Below are 16,899 nucleotides of genomic sequence, written 5' to 3'. Positions count from 1 at the left end.
GCTCTGCGGTTTGCAAGGATAGCGTAGCTAGCTAACATACCAGTACAGCTGTAATGAGATGCTCTGTGGTTTGTAAGGATAGCGTAGCTAGCTAACATACCAGTACAGCTGTAATGAGATGCTCTGCGGTTTGTAAGGATAGCGTAGCTAGCTAACATACCAGTACAGCTGTAATGAGATGCTCTGCGGTTTGTAAGGATAGCGTAGCTAGCTAACATACCAGTACAGCTGTAATGAGATGCTCTGCGGTTTGTAAGGATAGCGTAGCTAGCTAACATACCAGTACAGCTGTAATGAGATGCTCTGCGGTTTGTAAGGATAGCGTAGCTAGCTAACATACCAGTACAGCTGTAATGAGATGCTCTGCGGTTTGTAAGGATAGCGTAGCTAGCTAACATACCAGTACAGCTGTAATGAGATGCTCTGCGGTTTGTAAGGATAGCGTAGCTAGCTAACATACCAGTACAGCTGTAATGAGATGCTCTGCGGTTTGTAAGGATAGCGTAACTAACTAATTGTCAGCCAATATTCCTTTTTTTTCTTTTTTTAAACCTTTATTTTACTAGGCAAGTCAGTTAAGAACAAATTATTATTTCCAATGACGGCCTAGGAACAGTGGGTTAACTGCCTGTTCAGGGGCAGAACGACAGATTTTTACCTTGTCAGCTCGGGGACTCGATCTTGCAACCATTCGGTTATTAGTCTAATGCTCTAACCACGAGGATACCTGCCGCCCTTTCTCAAGCATAACGTGCATCGTAACTTATTTTAAAAGTCATTACTTTATTACATTTTCTCAACATTTTCTTAACATTTGTCATAATTAGTTAAAGCAATTAATTTGTATCGGCTATCATTCTGACTTCGGCTACATATTTTCTGGTATTTTCTTCAAATCTGAAAACGTTGTGAAGCCACGACCATTTTCTGAAGAATTGCATTGTGGGCCCTAAAAGCACGGAAATAGTGTCCACTGCTTGTATACTTCGTATATTGGCAAACGTAGTACGACGTCTCGGAACCTTTGTCATACTAACTCTATAAATACTTTGACCAATATGCATAATATATACGTCACAAATAGTGAGTATTTGAACACAGCTATGGTCGAGAGCACCCTGTCCCCCTAGGGGGGTGCGATCATAGGGGCAGTCAGGTTTCTACAAGGCTTAGCTGCTTCGCTGCAGAGTCATGGGTCAGATGGTTTAGACCCTTTCTTCTTTAAGGTTGCTGCCCCTATCATCACCAAGCCTGTCTCTGACCTTTTTAACCTGTCTCTCCTCTCTGGGGAGGTTCCCATTGCTTGGAAGGCAGCCACGGTTCGTCCATTATTTAAAGGGGGAGATCAAGCTGATCATAACTGTTATAGGCCTATTTCTATTTTACCCTGTTTATCAAAAGTCTTGGAAAAACATGTCAGTAATCAACTGACTAGCTTTCTTGATGTCTGTAGTATTCTCTCTGGTAAGCAATCTGGTTTCCGCTCAGGTTATGGATGTGTCACTGCAACCTTAAAGGTCCTCAATGACGTCACCGTTGCCCTTGATTCTAAGCAATGTTTTGCTGCTATTTTTATTGACTTGGCCAAAGCTTTTGATACAGTAGACCATTCCATTCTTGTGGGCCGGCTAAGGAGTATTGATTTCTCTGAGGGGTCTGTGGCCTGGTTTGCTAACTACCTCTCTCAAAGAGTGCGGTGTATAAAGTCCAAAAATCTGCTGTCTCAGCCACTACCTGTCAAGGGAGTACCCCAAGGCTTGATCCTAGGCCCCACGCTCTTCTCAATTTACATCAACAACATAGCTCAGGCAGTAGGAAGCTCTCTAATCCATTTATATGCAGGTGATACAGTCTTATACTCAGCTGGCCCCTCCCCAGATTTTGTGTTAAACACTCTACAACAAATCTTTCTTAGTGTCCAACAAGCTTTCTCTGCCCTTAACCCTGTTCTGAACACCTCCAAAACAAAGGTCATGTGGTTTGGTAAGAAGAATGCCCTTCTTCCCACAGGTGTGATTTCTACCTCTGAGGTTTTAGAGCTTGAGGTAGTCACCTAATACAAGTACTTGGGAGTATGGCTAGACGCTACACTGTCCTTCTCTCAGCACATATCAAAGCTGCAGGCTAAAGATAAATCTAGACATGGTTTCCTCTATGATAATCTGCCAAACTAACACCGATTCAGATGACCATCCTACCCATGCTAGATTACCGAGATGTAATTTATAGATCGGCAGGTAAGGGGGCTCTCGAGCGGCTAGATGTTCATTACCATTCGACCATCAGATTTGCCACCAATGCTCCTTATAGGACACATCACTGCACTCTATACTCCTCTGTAAACTGGTCATTTCTGTATACCCGTTGCAAGACCCACTGGTTGATGCTTATTTATAAAACCCTCTTAGGCCTCGCTCCCCTTTATCTGAGATATCTACTGCAGCCCTCATCTTCCACATACAAACACCCGTTCTGCCAGTCACATTCTGTTAAAGGTCCCCAAAGCACACACATCCCTGGGTCGCTCCTTTTTTCAGTTCGCTGCAGCTAGCGACTGGAACAAACTGGACAGCTTTATCTCAATCTCTTCATTCAAAGACTCATCATGGACACTCTGACAGTTATGGCTGCTTTGTGTGATTTATTTTTAATTTTTAATCCCAGGCCCCTGTCCCCGCAGGAGGCCTTTTGCCTTTTGGTAGGCTGTATTGTAATTGTAAAAAGTAATGTGTTCTTAACTGACTTGTTAAATAAAGTTCCAATAAAAAATAAAAATGCTCCACTCTGACTGTGTTTCTATAGACGTAGCTGCTTCAATGTGGAGTCGTGCTCCACTCTGACTGTGTTTCTACAGACGTAGCTGCTTCAATGTGGAGTCGTGCTCCACTCTGACTGTGTTTCTATAGACGTAGCTGCTTCAATGTGCTCCACTCTGAGTTTCTCGTGCTGCTTCACTCTGACTGTGTTTCTACAGACGTAGCTGCTTCAATGTGGAGTCGTGCTCCACTCTGACTGTGTTTCTATAGACGTAGCTGCTTCAATGTGGAGTCGTGCTCCTGACTGTGTTTCTACAGACGAGCTGCTTCTGTGTTTCTACTGTGTTTCTACAGACGTAGCTGCTTCAATGTGGAGTCGTGCTCCACTCTGACTGTGTTTCTACAGACGTAGCTGCTTCAATGTGGAGTCGTGCTCCACTCTGACTGTGTTTCTACAGACGTAGCTGCTTCAATGTGGAGTCGTGCTCCACTCTGACTGTGTTTCTACAGACGTAGCTGCTTCAATGTGGAGTCGTGCTCCACTCTGACTGTGTTTCTACAGACGTAGCTGCTTCAATGTGGAGTCGTGCTCCACTCTGACTGTGTTTCTATAGACGTAGCTGCTTCAATGTGGAGTCGTGCTCCACTCTGACTGTGTTTCTACAGACGTAGCTGCTTCAATGTGGAGTCGTGCTCCACTCTGACTGTGTTTCTATAGACGTAGCTGCTTCAATGTGGAGTCGTGCTCCACTCTGACTGTGTTTCTATAGACGTAGCTGCTTCAATGTGGAGTCGTGCTCCACTCTGACTGTGTTTCTACAGACGTAGCTGCTTCAATGTGGAGTCGTGCTCCACTCTGACTGTGTTTCTATAGACGTAGCTGCTTCAATGTGGAGTCGTGCTCCACTCTGACTGTGTTTCTATAGACGTAGCTGCTTCAATGTGGAGTCGTGCTCCACTCTGACTGTGTTTCTACAGACTTAACTTATTGGTATTCTTGTCGTAACGTTGGGAAAGTTATCAGAGCGATTTGTCATTCTGCTTGTCAGAAGCTAGTTCTCTTCTACTACACTCTGTGATGTGTGTGTGTGTGTGTGTGTGTGTGTGTTGGTTTTTTCTGCGGTGGTACACACACACACACAGAGACTGGTTTAACCAGGTGTGTGGATTCTAGCCAATCAGTGATAGTGATTGATGGTATGAGAAATGAAAATCTGAATTACTGCGGAACTCAAGGACTTTGTCCTAAATGGCATCCTATTTCCCTATGTAGTGATATACTTGTGACAAAAATGTTTGCACTACATACGGAATAGAGTGTCATAGGGCTCTGGTCTAAAGTAGTGCACTATATAGGGAATAGGATGCCATAGGGCTCTGGTCTAAAGTAGTGCACTATATAGGGAATAGGATGCCATAGGGATCTGGTCTAAAGTAGTGCACTATATAGGGAATAGGGTGCCATAGGGATCTGATCTAAAGTAGTGCACTATATAGGGAATAGGGTACCATAGGGATCTGATCTAAAGTAGTGCACTATATAGGGAACAGGGTTCTATAGGGCTCTGGTCTAAAGTAGTGCACTATATAGGGAATAGGGTACCCTTTGGGACGCATTATAAGGTCTGTTTCTCTCTCTGAGTTATACATTTTTATTTATTTTATGTTATTACCTGGTACTTCCTGTATATAGCCATGTTATTGCCTGGTACTTCCTGTATATGGCCATGTTATTACCTCCCTGTATATAACCATGTTATTACCTGGTACTCCCTGTATATAACCATGTTATTACCTGGTACTCCCTGTATATAACCATGTTATTACCTGGTACTCCCTGTATATAGCCATGTTATTACCTGGTACTCCCTGTATATAACCATGTTATTACCTCCCTGTATATAGCCATGTTATTACCTGGTACTCCCTGTATATAACCATGTTATTACCTCCCTGTATATAACCGTGTTATTACCTGCTACTCCCTGTATATAACCATGTGATTACCTCCCTGTATATAGCCATGTTATTACCTCCCTGTATATAACCATGTTATTACCTCCCTGTATATAACTGTGTTATTACCTGGTACTCCTTGTATATAGCCATGTTATTACCTGGTACTCCTTGTATATAACCATGTTATTACCTCCCTGTATATAACCGTGTTATTACCTGGTACTCCCTGTATATAACCATGTTATTACCCTGTACTCCCTGTATATAACCATGTTATTACCTGGTACTCCCTGTATATAACCATGTTATTACCCTGTACTCCCTGTATATAGCCATGTTATTACCTGGTACTCCCCTGTATATAACCATGTTATTACCTCCTGTATATAGCCATGTTATTACCTCCTGTATATAACCATGTTATTACCTCCCTTATATACCTGGTACTCCCTGTATATAACCATGTTATTACCTCCCTGTATATAACCGTGTTATTACCTGCTACTCCCTGTATATAACCATGTTATTACCTGGTACTCCTTGTATATAACCATGTTATTACCTCCCTGTATATAACCGTGTTATTACCTGGTACTCCCTGTATATAACCATGTTATTACCCTGTACTCCCTGTATATAACCATGTTATTACCTGGTACTCCCTGTATATAACCATGTTATTACCCTGTACTCCCTGTATATAATCATGTTATTACCTGGTACTCCCTGTATATAGCCATGTTATTACCTGGTACTTCCTGTATATAGCCATGTTATTACCTGGTACTTCCTGTATATAGCCATGCTATTACCTGGTACTTCCTGTATATAGCCATGTTATTACATGGTACGCGGGCCGCGTCAGTGGCACTGCGTTATCCTTAAAGTGGGTGAAGAAGGTGTTTAGCTTGTCCGGAAGAAAGATGTCGGTGTCCTCAACGTGGCTGGTTTTCGTTTTGTAGTCCCTGGTTGTCTATAGATCCTGCCACATACGTCTCGTGTCTGAGCCGTTGAATTAAAACTCCACTTTGTCTCTATACTGACGTTTTGTCTGTTTGATTGCCTTACGGAGGGAATAACTACTCTGTTTATATTCAGCCATATTCCCAGTCATCTTTCCATGGTTAAATGCGGTGGTTCGCACTTTCAGTTTTGTGCGAATGCTGCCATCTGTCCATGATTTCTGGTTAGTGTAGTTTTAGTAATAGTCATAGCGGGTAGAACATCATGTTCAAAACAATCTTGAAGTTACTTGCTACTCCAACTTCTCCCGGTCGAGAGTTTTAGCAGTGCGAGTACTACAGGCAATGTGTTGATAGAACTATGGCAGCCTTTTCCTCAAATATGCTTTGTTAAATTCCTCAAATTTTTGCTTTGTTAAATTGCTACAATAAATGCGGCCTCAGGATGTGTGTTTTCCAGTTTGCATAAAGTCCAATGACTTCCTTTGAGGGCATCAACTTGACTGGGGATATACACAGCTGTGACTATAACTGAAGAGAATTCTCTTGGGAGGTAATATGGTCTGCATTTGATTGTGAGGTAGTCGGGTGAACAAAAGGATTAGAGTTCCTGTATGTTATCACAATCACACCATGAGTAGTTAATCATGAAACATACACCTCCGCCTTTCGTTTTCCCGGAGACATATTTACATATTTATACCTGTCTGCACAATGAATTGAGAATCCAACTGACAGGACTCCTTAGACAGCCATGTTTACGTGAAACAGAGTATGTTACAATCCCTGATGTCTCTCTGGAAAGAAACCCTCATTCCATATGTGTTATTTCATAGTTTTGATGTCTTCACTATTCGACAATGTAGAAAATAGTGAAAATTAAAAATTAAAAAAATCCTGGAAAGAGTACGTGTTCTAAACCTTCTGACTCTACCTGTTCACTTTCACACACATCTCTGTTAACTATATATTTTTATTTGTTTTGTTTTCTATTACTGATTCAGTCACTTGTCTTTTTGACCTGCACTGTTGGAGATTAAGCATTTCACTGTACCCTGAAATTACATCTGAGACCCTGTGACTAATAAACTTAAATCTTAAATCGAATTTTGACCGGTTCATATTTTATTTTTTATTTCACCTTTATTTAAACAGGTAAACCAGTTGAGAACAAGTTCTCATTTACAACTGAGACCTGTCAAAGATAAAGCAAAGCAGTGAGGCACAAACAACAACACAGAGTTACACATGGAATAAACAAATGTACAGTCAATAACACAATAGAACAAAAGTCTATATGCAGAATGTGCAAATGAGATAAGTTAATAAGGGAGGAAAGGCAATAAATAGGTCATAGTGGCGAAATAATGACAATTTAGCAATTAAACACCGGAGATGTGCAGAAGATGAATGTGCAAGTAGAGATGCAATGGAGAAAAAAAAACAGTATGGGGATGAGGTAGATTGGATGGACTTTTTAGATAAGGCGGGGCTTTACCTAGCAGAGACTTGTAGATGACCTGGGTGTGGCGACGAGTGTGAAGCGAGGGCCAGCCAACGCTTTGGTGACAAAACGGATGGCACTGTGATTGACTGCATCTGATTTGCTGAGTAGAGTGTTGGAGGCTATTTTGTAAATGACATCGCCGAAGTCAAGGAGCGGTAGGATAGTCAGTTTTACGAGGGTATGTTTGGCAGCATGAGCGAAGGAAGCTTTGTTGCGAAATAGGAAGCCGATTCTAGATTTAATTTTGGATTGGAGATGCTTAATGTGAATCTGGAAGGAAAGTTTACAGTCTAACTAGACACCTAGGTATTTGTAGATGTCCACATATTCTAGGTCAGAACCGTCCAGAGTAGTGATGCTGGGCGGGCAGGCAGGTGCTGGTAGCAATCGGTTGAAGAGCATGCATTTAGTTTTACTTGCATTTAAGAGCTGTTGGAGGCCACAGAAGGAGAGTTGTATGGCATTGAAGCTCGTTAGGGGGTGTGGGACGGTGGCTTCCCACCAGGCCAACATCCAGTGAAATTGCAGAGCGCCAAATTCAAAAACAGAAATACTCATTATATAAATTCATAAAACATACAAGTGTTACCGGTTTAAAGATGAACTTCTTGTTAATCCAACCAAGCTGTCAGATTTCAAAAAGGCTTTACGGCGAAAGCATACCATAGCGATTATTATTATTATTATTATCTGAGAACAGCGCCCAGCAGACAAATCATTACAAACAGTTACCAGCCAAGTAGAGGAGTTACACAAGTCAGAAATAGCGATAAAATTAATCACTTACCTTTGAATATCTTCATATGGTTGCACTTTACTCAATAAATGTTTGTTTTGTTCGTTAAAGTCCCTCTTTATATCCAAAAACAGGCTCAAAGGCAGTCAAAACAGGCAGACGAAAAATCTGAAAAGTATCAGTAAAGTTCGTAGAAACATGTCAAACAATGTTTATAATCAATCCTCAGGTTGTTTTTAATCATAATAATCAATAATTTTTCAATTTTTCAGAATACAAGCCTGAAACAATTTTTAAAGACTGTTGACATCTAGTGGAAGCCATAGGAAGTGCAATTTGATTCCTAAGTCAATGGAATCTGTTATGGCAGTCAATGGAAAACTACAAACATAAAAAAAATGAGATCCAATACTAATAATAATATGCAGATATTAGCATCTGGGACTGAGTAGGAGGCAGTTTACTCTGGGCACGCTATTCATCCAAAAGTGAAAATGCCAAAGAAGTTAAAAGAGGGGGATGACCGCGGTGCTTTCCAATTTTTGGGAATCTCAAACGATACGGAATAGAGGTTGAACAGGCTAGTAATAGGGGTTACAACAATTTCGGCTGATAATTTTAGAAAGAGAGGGTCCAGATTGTCTAGCACTACTGATTTGTAGGGGTCCAGATTTTGCAGCTCTTTCAGAACATCAGCTATCTGGATTTGGATGAAGGAGAAATGGGGGAGGCATGGGCAAGTTGCTGTGGGGGTGCAGGGCTGTTGACCGGGGTAGGGGTGGCCAGGTGGAAAGCCTGGCCAGCCGTAGAAAAATTCTTATTGAAATTCTCAATTATCATGGATTTATCGGTGGTGACAGTGTTTCCTAGCCTCAGTGCAGTAGGCAGATGGGAGGAGGGGCTCTTATTCTCCATGGACTTTACAGTGTCCCAGAACTTTTGGAGTTTGTGCTTCAGGATGCAAATTTCTGTTTGAAAAAGCTAGCCTTTGCTTTCCTAACTGCCTGTGTATATTGGTTCCTAACTTCCCTGAAAAGTTGCATATCGCGGGAGCTATTTGATGCTAATGCAGTACGCCACAGGATGTTTTTTGTGTTGGTTAAGGGCAGTCAGGTCTGGAGTGAACCAAGGCCTATATCTGTTCCTGGTTCTCCATTGGAGCATGCTTATTTAAGATGATGAGGAAGGCACTTTTAAAGAATAACCATACATCTTCTACTGATGGAATGAGATCAATATCCTTCCAGGATACCCCGGCCAGGTAGATTAGAAAGACCTGCTCGCAGAAGTGTTTTAGGGAGCGTTTGACAGTGATCAGGGGTGGTCGTTTGACCGCAGACCCATTACGGAACCAAGCGTAATGAGGTAGTGATCACTGAGATCCTGGTTGAAGACAGCAGAGATGTATTTGGAGGGCAGGTTGGTTAGGATGATATCTATGGGGGTGCCTATGTTTACGGATTTGGGGTTGTACCTGGTAGGTTCATTGATAATTTGTGTGAGATTGAGGGCATTAAGCTTGGATTGTAGGATGGCCGGGGTGTTAAGCATGTCCCGGTTTAGGTCACCTAACAGCACGAGCTCTGAAGATAGATGGGGGGAAATCAGTTCAGCTGGGAGCAGAAGGTGGTCTATAGCAAGCGGCAACGGTGAGAGACTTGTTTCTGGAAAGGTGGATTTTTAAAAGTAGAAGCTCAAATTGTTTGGGCACAGACCTGGATAGTAAGACAGAACTCTACAGGCTATCTCTGCAGTAGATTGCAACTCTGCATGTTGTAGTTAGGGATGGAAATTTTGGGAATTTTTTAGGTTTTTGGTGGTCTTCCTAAGCCAGGATTCAGACACGGCTAGGACATCAGGGTTGGCACAGTGTGCTAAAGCAGTGAGTAAAACAAACTTAGGGAGTCGGCTTCTAGTGTGAACATACATGAAACTAAGGCTTTTACAGTTACAGAAGTCAACAAATGAGAGCACCTGGAGAATGGGAGTGGAGCAAAGCACTGCAGGGGTTAACCTCTCTCACCAGAGGAACAGAGGAGGGGTAGGATAAGGGTACGGCTAAAGGCTATCAGAACTGGTCGTCTAGTACGAACAGAGAGTAAAAGTAGCAGGTTTCTGGGCGCGATAGAATAGATTCAAGGCATAATGTACAGTCAAAGGTATGGTAGGATGTGAATACAGTGGAGGGAAACCTAGGCATAGCCGAGTGATCATAGGGACCAGTGGGTAGCTAGGCGAGCTGGAGACACTGCGATTCAGACAGCTAGCGGGCTAGAAGGGCCTTAGAGGGACGTACGGTACATATACACGGGACAAGAAGACGAAGACGAAGACGCCTGACTGCTTCTTGGGTTCATCGTTAGGATCCTATGGTTAGCCTTAAGATGCTGTTATTTGTGATGGGGGACAGACAGACTGTCTAGTGTGTTGAAGTAGCAGAAATGAGCCTGTCACTTACAAAGTGCTTTCACAACCAATGTGTCTCTCTCTCTCTCTCTCTGTGTGTGTGATGTAGAATAGATTTGTTTTGAAAAGGAAGGTCAAGGACGCCAAAGCATGGTGACACACACACTTTCTCTCTCTCTCTCCCTCTCTCTCTCTCTCTCTCTCTCTCTCTCTCTCTGTCTCTGTCTCTGTCTCCCTGTCTCTCTCTGTCTCTCTCTCTCTCTCTCTCTGTCTCTGTCTCCCTCTCTCTCTCTCTCTCTGTCTCTCTCTCTCTCTCTTTGTCTCTGTCAATTCAATTCAAGGGCTTTATTGGCATGGGAAACATGTGTTAACATTGCCAAAACAAGTGAGGTAGATAATATATAAAGTGAAATAAACAATAAAAATTAACAGTAAACATTACACATACAGAAGTTTCAAAACAATAAAGACATTTACAAATGTCATATTATATATATATATATACAGTGTTTTAACAATGTACAAATGGTTAAAGGACACAAGATAAAATAAATAAGCATAAATAAGATTGTATTTACAATGGTGTTTGTTCTTCACTGGTTGCCCTTTTCTCGTGGCAACAGGTCACAAATCTTGCTGCTGTGATGGCACACTGTGGATGGCACACTGTGGGAGTTTATCAAAATTGGGTTTGTTTTCGAATTCTTTGTGGACCTGTGTAATCTGAGGGAAATATGTCTCTCTAATATGGTCATACATTGGGCAGGAGGTTAGGAAGTGCAGCTCAGTTTCCACCTCATTTTGTGGGCAGTGAGCACATAGCCTGTCTTCTCTTGAGAGCCATGTCTGCCTACGGCGGCCTTTCTCAATAGCAAGGCTATGCTCGCTGAGTCTGTACATAGTCAAAGCTTTCCTTAATTTTGGGTCAGTCACAGTGGTCAGGTATTCTGCCGCTGTGTACTCTCTGTGTAGGGCCAAATAGCATTCTAGTTTGCTCTGTTTTTTTGTTAATTCTTTCCAATGTGTCAAGTAATTATCTTTTTGTTTTCTCATGATTTGGTTGGGTCTAATTGTGCTGTTGTCCTGGGGCTCTGGGGGGCTGTGTTTGTGAACAGAGCCCCAGGACCAGCTTGCTTAGGGGACTCTTCTCCAGGTTCATCTCTCTGTAGGTGATGGCTTTGTTGTGGAAGGTTTGGGAATAGCTTCCTTTTAGGTGGTTATAGAATTTAACGGCTCTTTTCTGGATTTTGATAATTAGTGGGTATCGGCCTAATTCTGCTCTGCATGCATTATTTGGTGTTCTACGTTGTACACTGAGAATATTTTTGCAGAATTCTGCGTGCAGAGACTCAATTTGGTGTTTGTCCCATTTTGTGAAGTCTTGGTTGGTGAGCGGACCCCAGACCTCACAACCATAAAGGGCAATGGGCTCTATGGCTGATTCAAGTATTTTTAGCCAAATCCTAATTGGCATGTTGAAATTTATGTTCCTTTTGATGGCATGTCTCTGTCTCTCTCTCTCTCTCTCTCTCTCTCCATGTATCTCTCTCTCTCTCTCTCTCTCTCTCTCTCTCTGTATCTCTCTCTCTCTCTCTGTATCTCTCTCTCTCTCTCTCTCTCTCTCTCTCTCTCTCTCTCTCTCTCTCTCTCTCTCTCTCTCTATCTCTCTCTCTCTCTCTCTCTCTCTCTCTCTCTCTCTCTCTCTCTCTCTCCATTTGTGATGCTCCTACACCCTAACACTTGTTGTGGTTGAGTGTGTGAGTCAGTGTGCATCAGTGTCAAAGCTATAGGACCTAACATTTTCTGAGCCCTGACACCAGACTGTCCTTAACTGTCAGCTATTTAGTTTCCTGCAGGCCATCAAATTCACACCAGCCTGTGAGAAAATCCACACCAGACAGAGAGACAGAGAGAGAAAGAGAACAGTGTATCAGTTTAGTCAGCATTGATTAAGGTACGATAGTAGGGCAGTATTCAGTTATTAGTTATTAGTTATTATTACCTTAGTTGATTAAGGTACGATAGTAGAGCAGTATTCAGTTATTAGTTATTAGTTATTATTACCTTAGTTGATTAAGGTACGATGGTAGAGCTGTGCATAGATGTGGGATAACCATCACAATGACATTTGTCCTTGGAAAATGCTGAGTCACTTCTAACACTGCTAGTGGCTAACACACACACAGACACACACACACACACACAGACAGACAGACAGACAGACAGACAGACAGACAGACAGACAGACAGACAGACAGACAGACAGACAGACAGACAGACAGACAGACATAGACACACACACACACACACACACACACACACACACACACACACACACACACACACACACACACACACACACACACACACACACACACACTATAAATGGTCCTGTATGATATAAATGTTTATTATATTCTTTGTGTTGTTATTGCTATGTTGTATTATTCCGTATTGTTGTTTCGTTGTGGAACCTGGACAATGTGTACCAACTTCAACTGCCGCTAACTGGCAGGATGCACTTCCAACAGAGCAGAGCACTAGTTGTTGCTACAGACTGAGTGTAGATATGAGATTCATTTATTATTGCATAAAGAACAGACACCTGTGTTCACAAAGCATCTCAGAGTAGGAACAGATCTAGGATCAACTCCTCTTGTCGATGTTTTGTCTTATTGATTGTGATCTAAACGGATCCTAGATCAGCACTCTGAGGTCACAGACAGTATCTTGTCTTTTTCCACTCTCCTCCTCCCCCTCCTCCTCCTCTCCTCCCTCCTCCTCTCCTCATTTCCTTCCCCCTCCTCCTCCTCTCCTCCCCCTCCTCCTCCTCTCCTCTCCTCCCCCTCCTCCTCCTCCTCCTCTCCTCCCTCCTCCTCTCCTCATTTCCTTCCCCCTCCTCCTCCTCTCCTCCCCCCCTCCTCCTCCTCTCCTCTCCTCCCCCTCCTCCTCCTCTCCTACCCCTCCTCCTCTCCTACCCTCCTCTTCCTCTCCTACCCTCCTCTTCCTCTCCTACCCTCCTCTTCCTCTCCTACCCTCCTCCTCTTCTTTTCCCGTACTGTACTCCCCCTCCTCTCCTACCCTCCTCTTCCTCTCCTACCCTCCTCCTCCTCTCCTCCCCATCTCCTCCCCTCTCCTACCCTCCTCTTCCTCTCCTACCTTCCTCTCCTCCTCCTCTCCTCCCCCTCCCTACTTTTCTCCTCCCTCCTCCTCTACTCTCATCCCTCCCCCTCTCCTCCCTCTCCTACCCTCCTCTTCCTCTCCTACCCTCCTCCTCTCCTCCTCCTCTCCTACCCTCCTCTTCCTCTCCTACCCTCCTCATCCTCTCCTCTCCTCCTCCTCCTCCTCTCCTCCCCCTCCTCCTCCTCTCCTCTCCTCTCCCTCCTCCTCCTCTCTACTTTTCTCCTCCCTCCTACCCTCCTCCTCCTCTCCTCTCCTCCCTCCTCCTCTCCTCCATCCTCCTCCCTACTCCTCTCCTCCTCTCGTCTTTTCAGGTTTGATCTACACTACAGGTATTCTGGACTGTGAAACCAAATCGTCCTATTGGTTGACGGTCCACGCCACCACCCGCGGGGTCACGCCCCTCTCCGCCTCCATTGAGGTCTTCATCCAGGTGTGTGACAACACTAGTGTGTGTGAAGGTGTCCTCATGCTTCCCAGTGTCCTCTACAGTTCAGAAGACCTTGTGCATATATTATGACAACATGTGCCGTTTTCGTTGGTTTTAGACTCCGGGTAAGTTGTTTTTCTTCCCCAGCTGTTCGAGGCAAAACAAAACATTTCCACGAGGTCAGCCGAAGTTCGGTTAGCTGAAGTCTACGCCCCTTCGTCCGTGATTGGTCAACTGTAGGGATTCTTAAATAAAGTCTTTGTTGTCATTCAACAAGAGAGACGACTCGTTTTCATGCACATTTTGTCATTGAGGAATTCTGCACCAATAGTCTTTATGTAAAATAGCACGACTAAGAACTCCTCGGGCAACAAAAAAAACGTCAAAATTAACAACAGATTTCATTCTGACTATTTTGAAGAAGTGTAACCTGGCTTCCTTTTCATGCGAGCACACTTGTTCGGGTCACCTAGCCGACTTTGAAGCATGTTGACACCTTCAGTGTGTTTCTGAGTGTGTGTGTGTGTGTGTGTGTGTGTCTCTGCCTTTCAAGACGTTTTCAGGTCCATCTGTATTCTCCCCAGAACAAAGAGCTTAATGACACCCAGCCTACAACCCCGAACAGCAAGCAATGTGGAACCAACAGATCAGTGACCATCTCTTCCTCAGTTAATACCTACATTAAGAACCAACAGACCAGTGACCATCTCTTCCTCAGTTAATACCTACATTAAGAACCAACAGACCAGTGACTATCTCTTCCTCAGTTAATACCTACATTAAGAACCAACAGACCAGTGACTATCTCTTCCTGAGCTAATTGCTATATTACATTAAGAACCAACAGATCAGTGACTATCTCTTCCTGAGCTAATTGCTATATTACATGAAGAAACTACGTGCTAACACTCTCTTGATGTTTTGCTCAATGGGAAAACTGAGTCCTGTGATGCAAAACAGACTGAGATTCTAACTCTTGGGGATGTGCTCGTAAATTTCCCCCTTGTGTTTGAGAGGGCTCTCTGTGCCGATCGTAAATTCAGAGCGTTGTCAGATTGTCCATTCATAAATTTAGAACATTTCGTATGCGGAGTGTATACTGCAGTCAAGGGCACATGCTAACTGGATAAAATGGTGGCTAGCTTGCTAGGAACTTCCAGTCATAAGAGAGAACACCCTGGGAGAACACCCTGGGAGAACACCCTAAGAGAACACCCTGGGAGAACACCCTGGGAGAACACCCTGGGACAACACCCTGGGGGAACTCCCCGAGAGAACACCCTGAGAGATCACCCTGGGGGAACACCCTGGGAACAACCTGGGAGAACACCCTTGGAGAACACCCTGGGAGAACACCCTGGGAGAACACCCTTGGAGAACACCTTGGGAGAACACCCTTGGAGAACTCCCCGAGAGAACACCCTGAGAGATCACCCTGGGAGAACACCCTGGGAGAACACCCTGGGAGAACACCCTGGGAGAACTCCCCGAGAGAACACCCTGAGAGATCACCCTGGGAGAACACCTCACTGGGAACTGTTTCCTCTCCCTAGCAGAACCATAGTTAGGCTGTTTTAATGTTATCAAGAGGTTTCGTGAATGTAACTGTGTTACTGGTACCAATTTTTTTTTTGCAGATGTTTGCTGACACCAATGGGAGGTAGGGCATTTGTAAATTCAGCAATTATTCAGTACTCAGAACAGAGTGGGAGAGAATCGGAGTAGATCATGTAATGTGTTGTTTCCAGGTGGAGGACAGCATACAGTATGCTGATGAATAACTAGAACCTTTGATATCATATTAAAAACACCTCCTCCCTTCTCCCCCCCAATCTCCCTTCTCCCCCGATCTCTCTCTCCCTTCTCCCCCGATCTCTCTCTCCCTTCTCTCTCTCCCTTCTCCCCCGATCTCTCTCTCCCTTCTCTCTCTCCCTTCTATCCCCGATCTCTCTCTCCCGATCTCCCCCGATCTCTCTCTCCCTTCTCTCTCCTCTCGCTCTCTCTCTCCTCTCTCTCCCTTCTCCACCCCTCTCTCTCTCTCCTTTCTACCCCCGATCTCTCTCCCTTCTCTCTCCCTTTTCCCTCCTCTCGCTCTCTCTTCACCCCTCTCTCCCCTCTCTCTCTTCCCTCTCTTTCTCCTCTCTCTCTTCCTCCTCTCTCTCTTCCCTCTCTCTGTCTCTCTCTCCCTTCTCTCTCTCCCTTCTCTCTCCTCTCGCTCTCACTCCTCTCTCTCTTCCCTCTCTCTCTCTTCCCTCTCTTCCCCCTCTCTTCCCCCTCTCTCTCTCCTCTCTTTCTCCCCTCTCTCTCTCCCCTCTCTCTCTCCTATCCCCCTGTCCCCCCGCTCCCTTCCAGGTGGAGGACGTGAACGATAACTCCCCCTTGACCTCCGACCCCATCTATCACCCCGTCGTCATGGAAAACTCTCCCAAAGATCTGTCCGTCATCCGTATCCAGGCGCAGGACCCCGACTTCACCGCCATGCCCGGTCGCCTTAGTTACCGCATCACCGCTGGCAACCCACAGAACTTCTTCTCCATCAACTCCAAAACAGGTGACCTCTGACCCTTAACACCGGACGTCTAACCCTTAACCCTAGGGCCTGTATCGACAAAGCGTCTCTGAATAGGAGTGTTGATCTCGGATCAGATTTTCACCTGTCCATATAATATTATTAATCATGGAAACTTTGTTCCTGGAGTGCCGCAGGTATTGCGGGGTTTTGATCCAACTAGGCAAGCACACCTGACCAACTGAGCAAATTGATCAGTTCGGTGATTGACTTAATTTCGACACACATGGTCTTCCTGGACGGTTAAATAAAAAAAACATGACGTTGTCCTTCAGGACCGGGCCGATCCCTGATCTAACAGACTACAGGCCCTCATGTTGTCCTTCAGGACCGGGCCGATCCCTGATCTAAAAGACTACAGGCCCTCACGTTGTCCTTCAGGACCGGACCGATC

At 44.3% G+C, this 16,899-nt stretch overlaps 1 protein-coding gene across 1 annotated transcript in view; it reads left to right on the top strand.

Annotated features, from left to right (window-relative positions):
• Positions 1-16,899, top strand: part of LOC112240034 (protocadherin Fat 3-like) — a 316,631-nt gene that overhangs the window by 79,116 nt on the left and 220,616 nt on the right. Inside the window, exons 18-19 of the mRNA XM_042311250.1 lie at positions 13,821-13,939; positions 16,289-16,487. Of these exons, the coding sequence (XP_042167184.1) occupies positions 13,821-13,939; positions 16,289-16,487 (318 nt within the window). The remainder of the gene's footprint in view (positions 1-13,820; positions 13,940-16,288; positions 16,488-16,899) is intronic.

Source organism: Oncorhynchus tshawytscha, linkage group LG33 (assembly GCF_018296145.1).
Source record: "Oncorhynchus tshawytscha isolate Ot180627B linkage group LG33, Otsh_v2.0, whole genome shotgun sequence".
In the NCBI taxonomy this organism is placed as follows: domain Eukaryota; kingdom Metazoa; phylum Chordata; class Actinopteri; order Salmoniformes; family Salmonidae; genus Oncorhynchus; species Oncorhynchus tshawytscha.
Note: the sequence above shows the minus strand (reverse complement) of the source record. Positions and strands in the feature narration are given on the sequence as shown.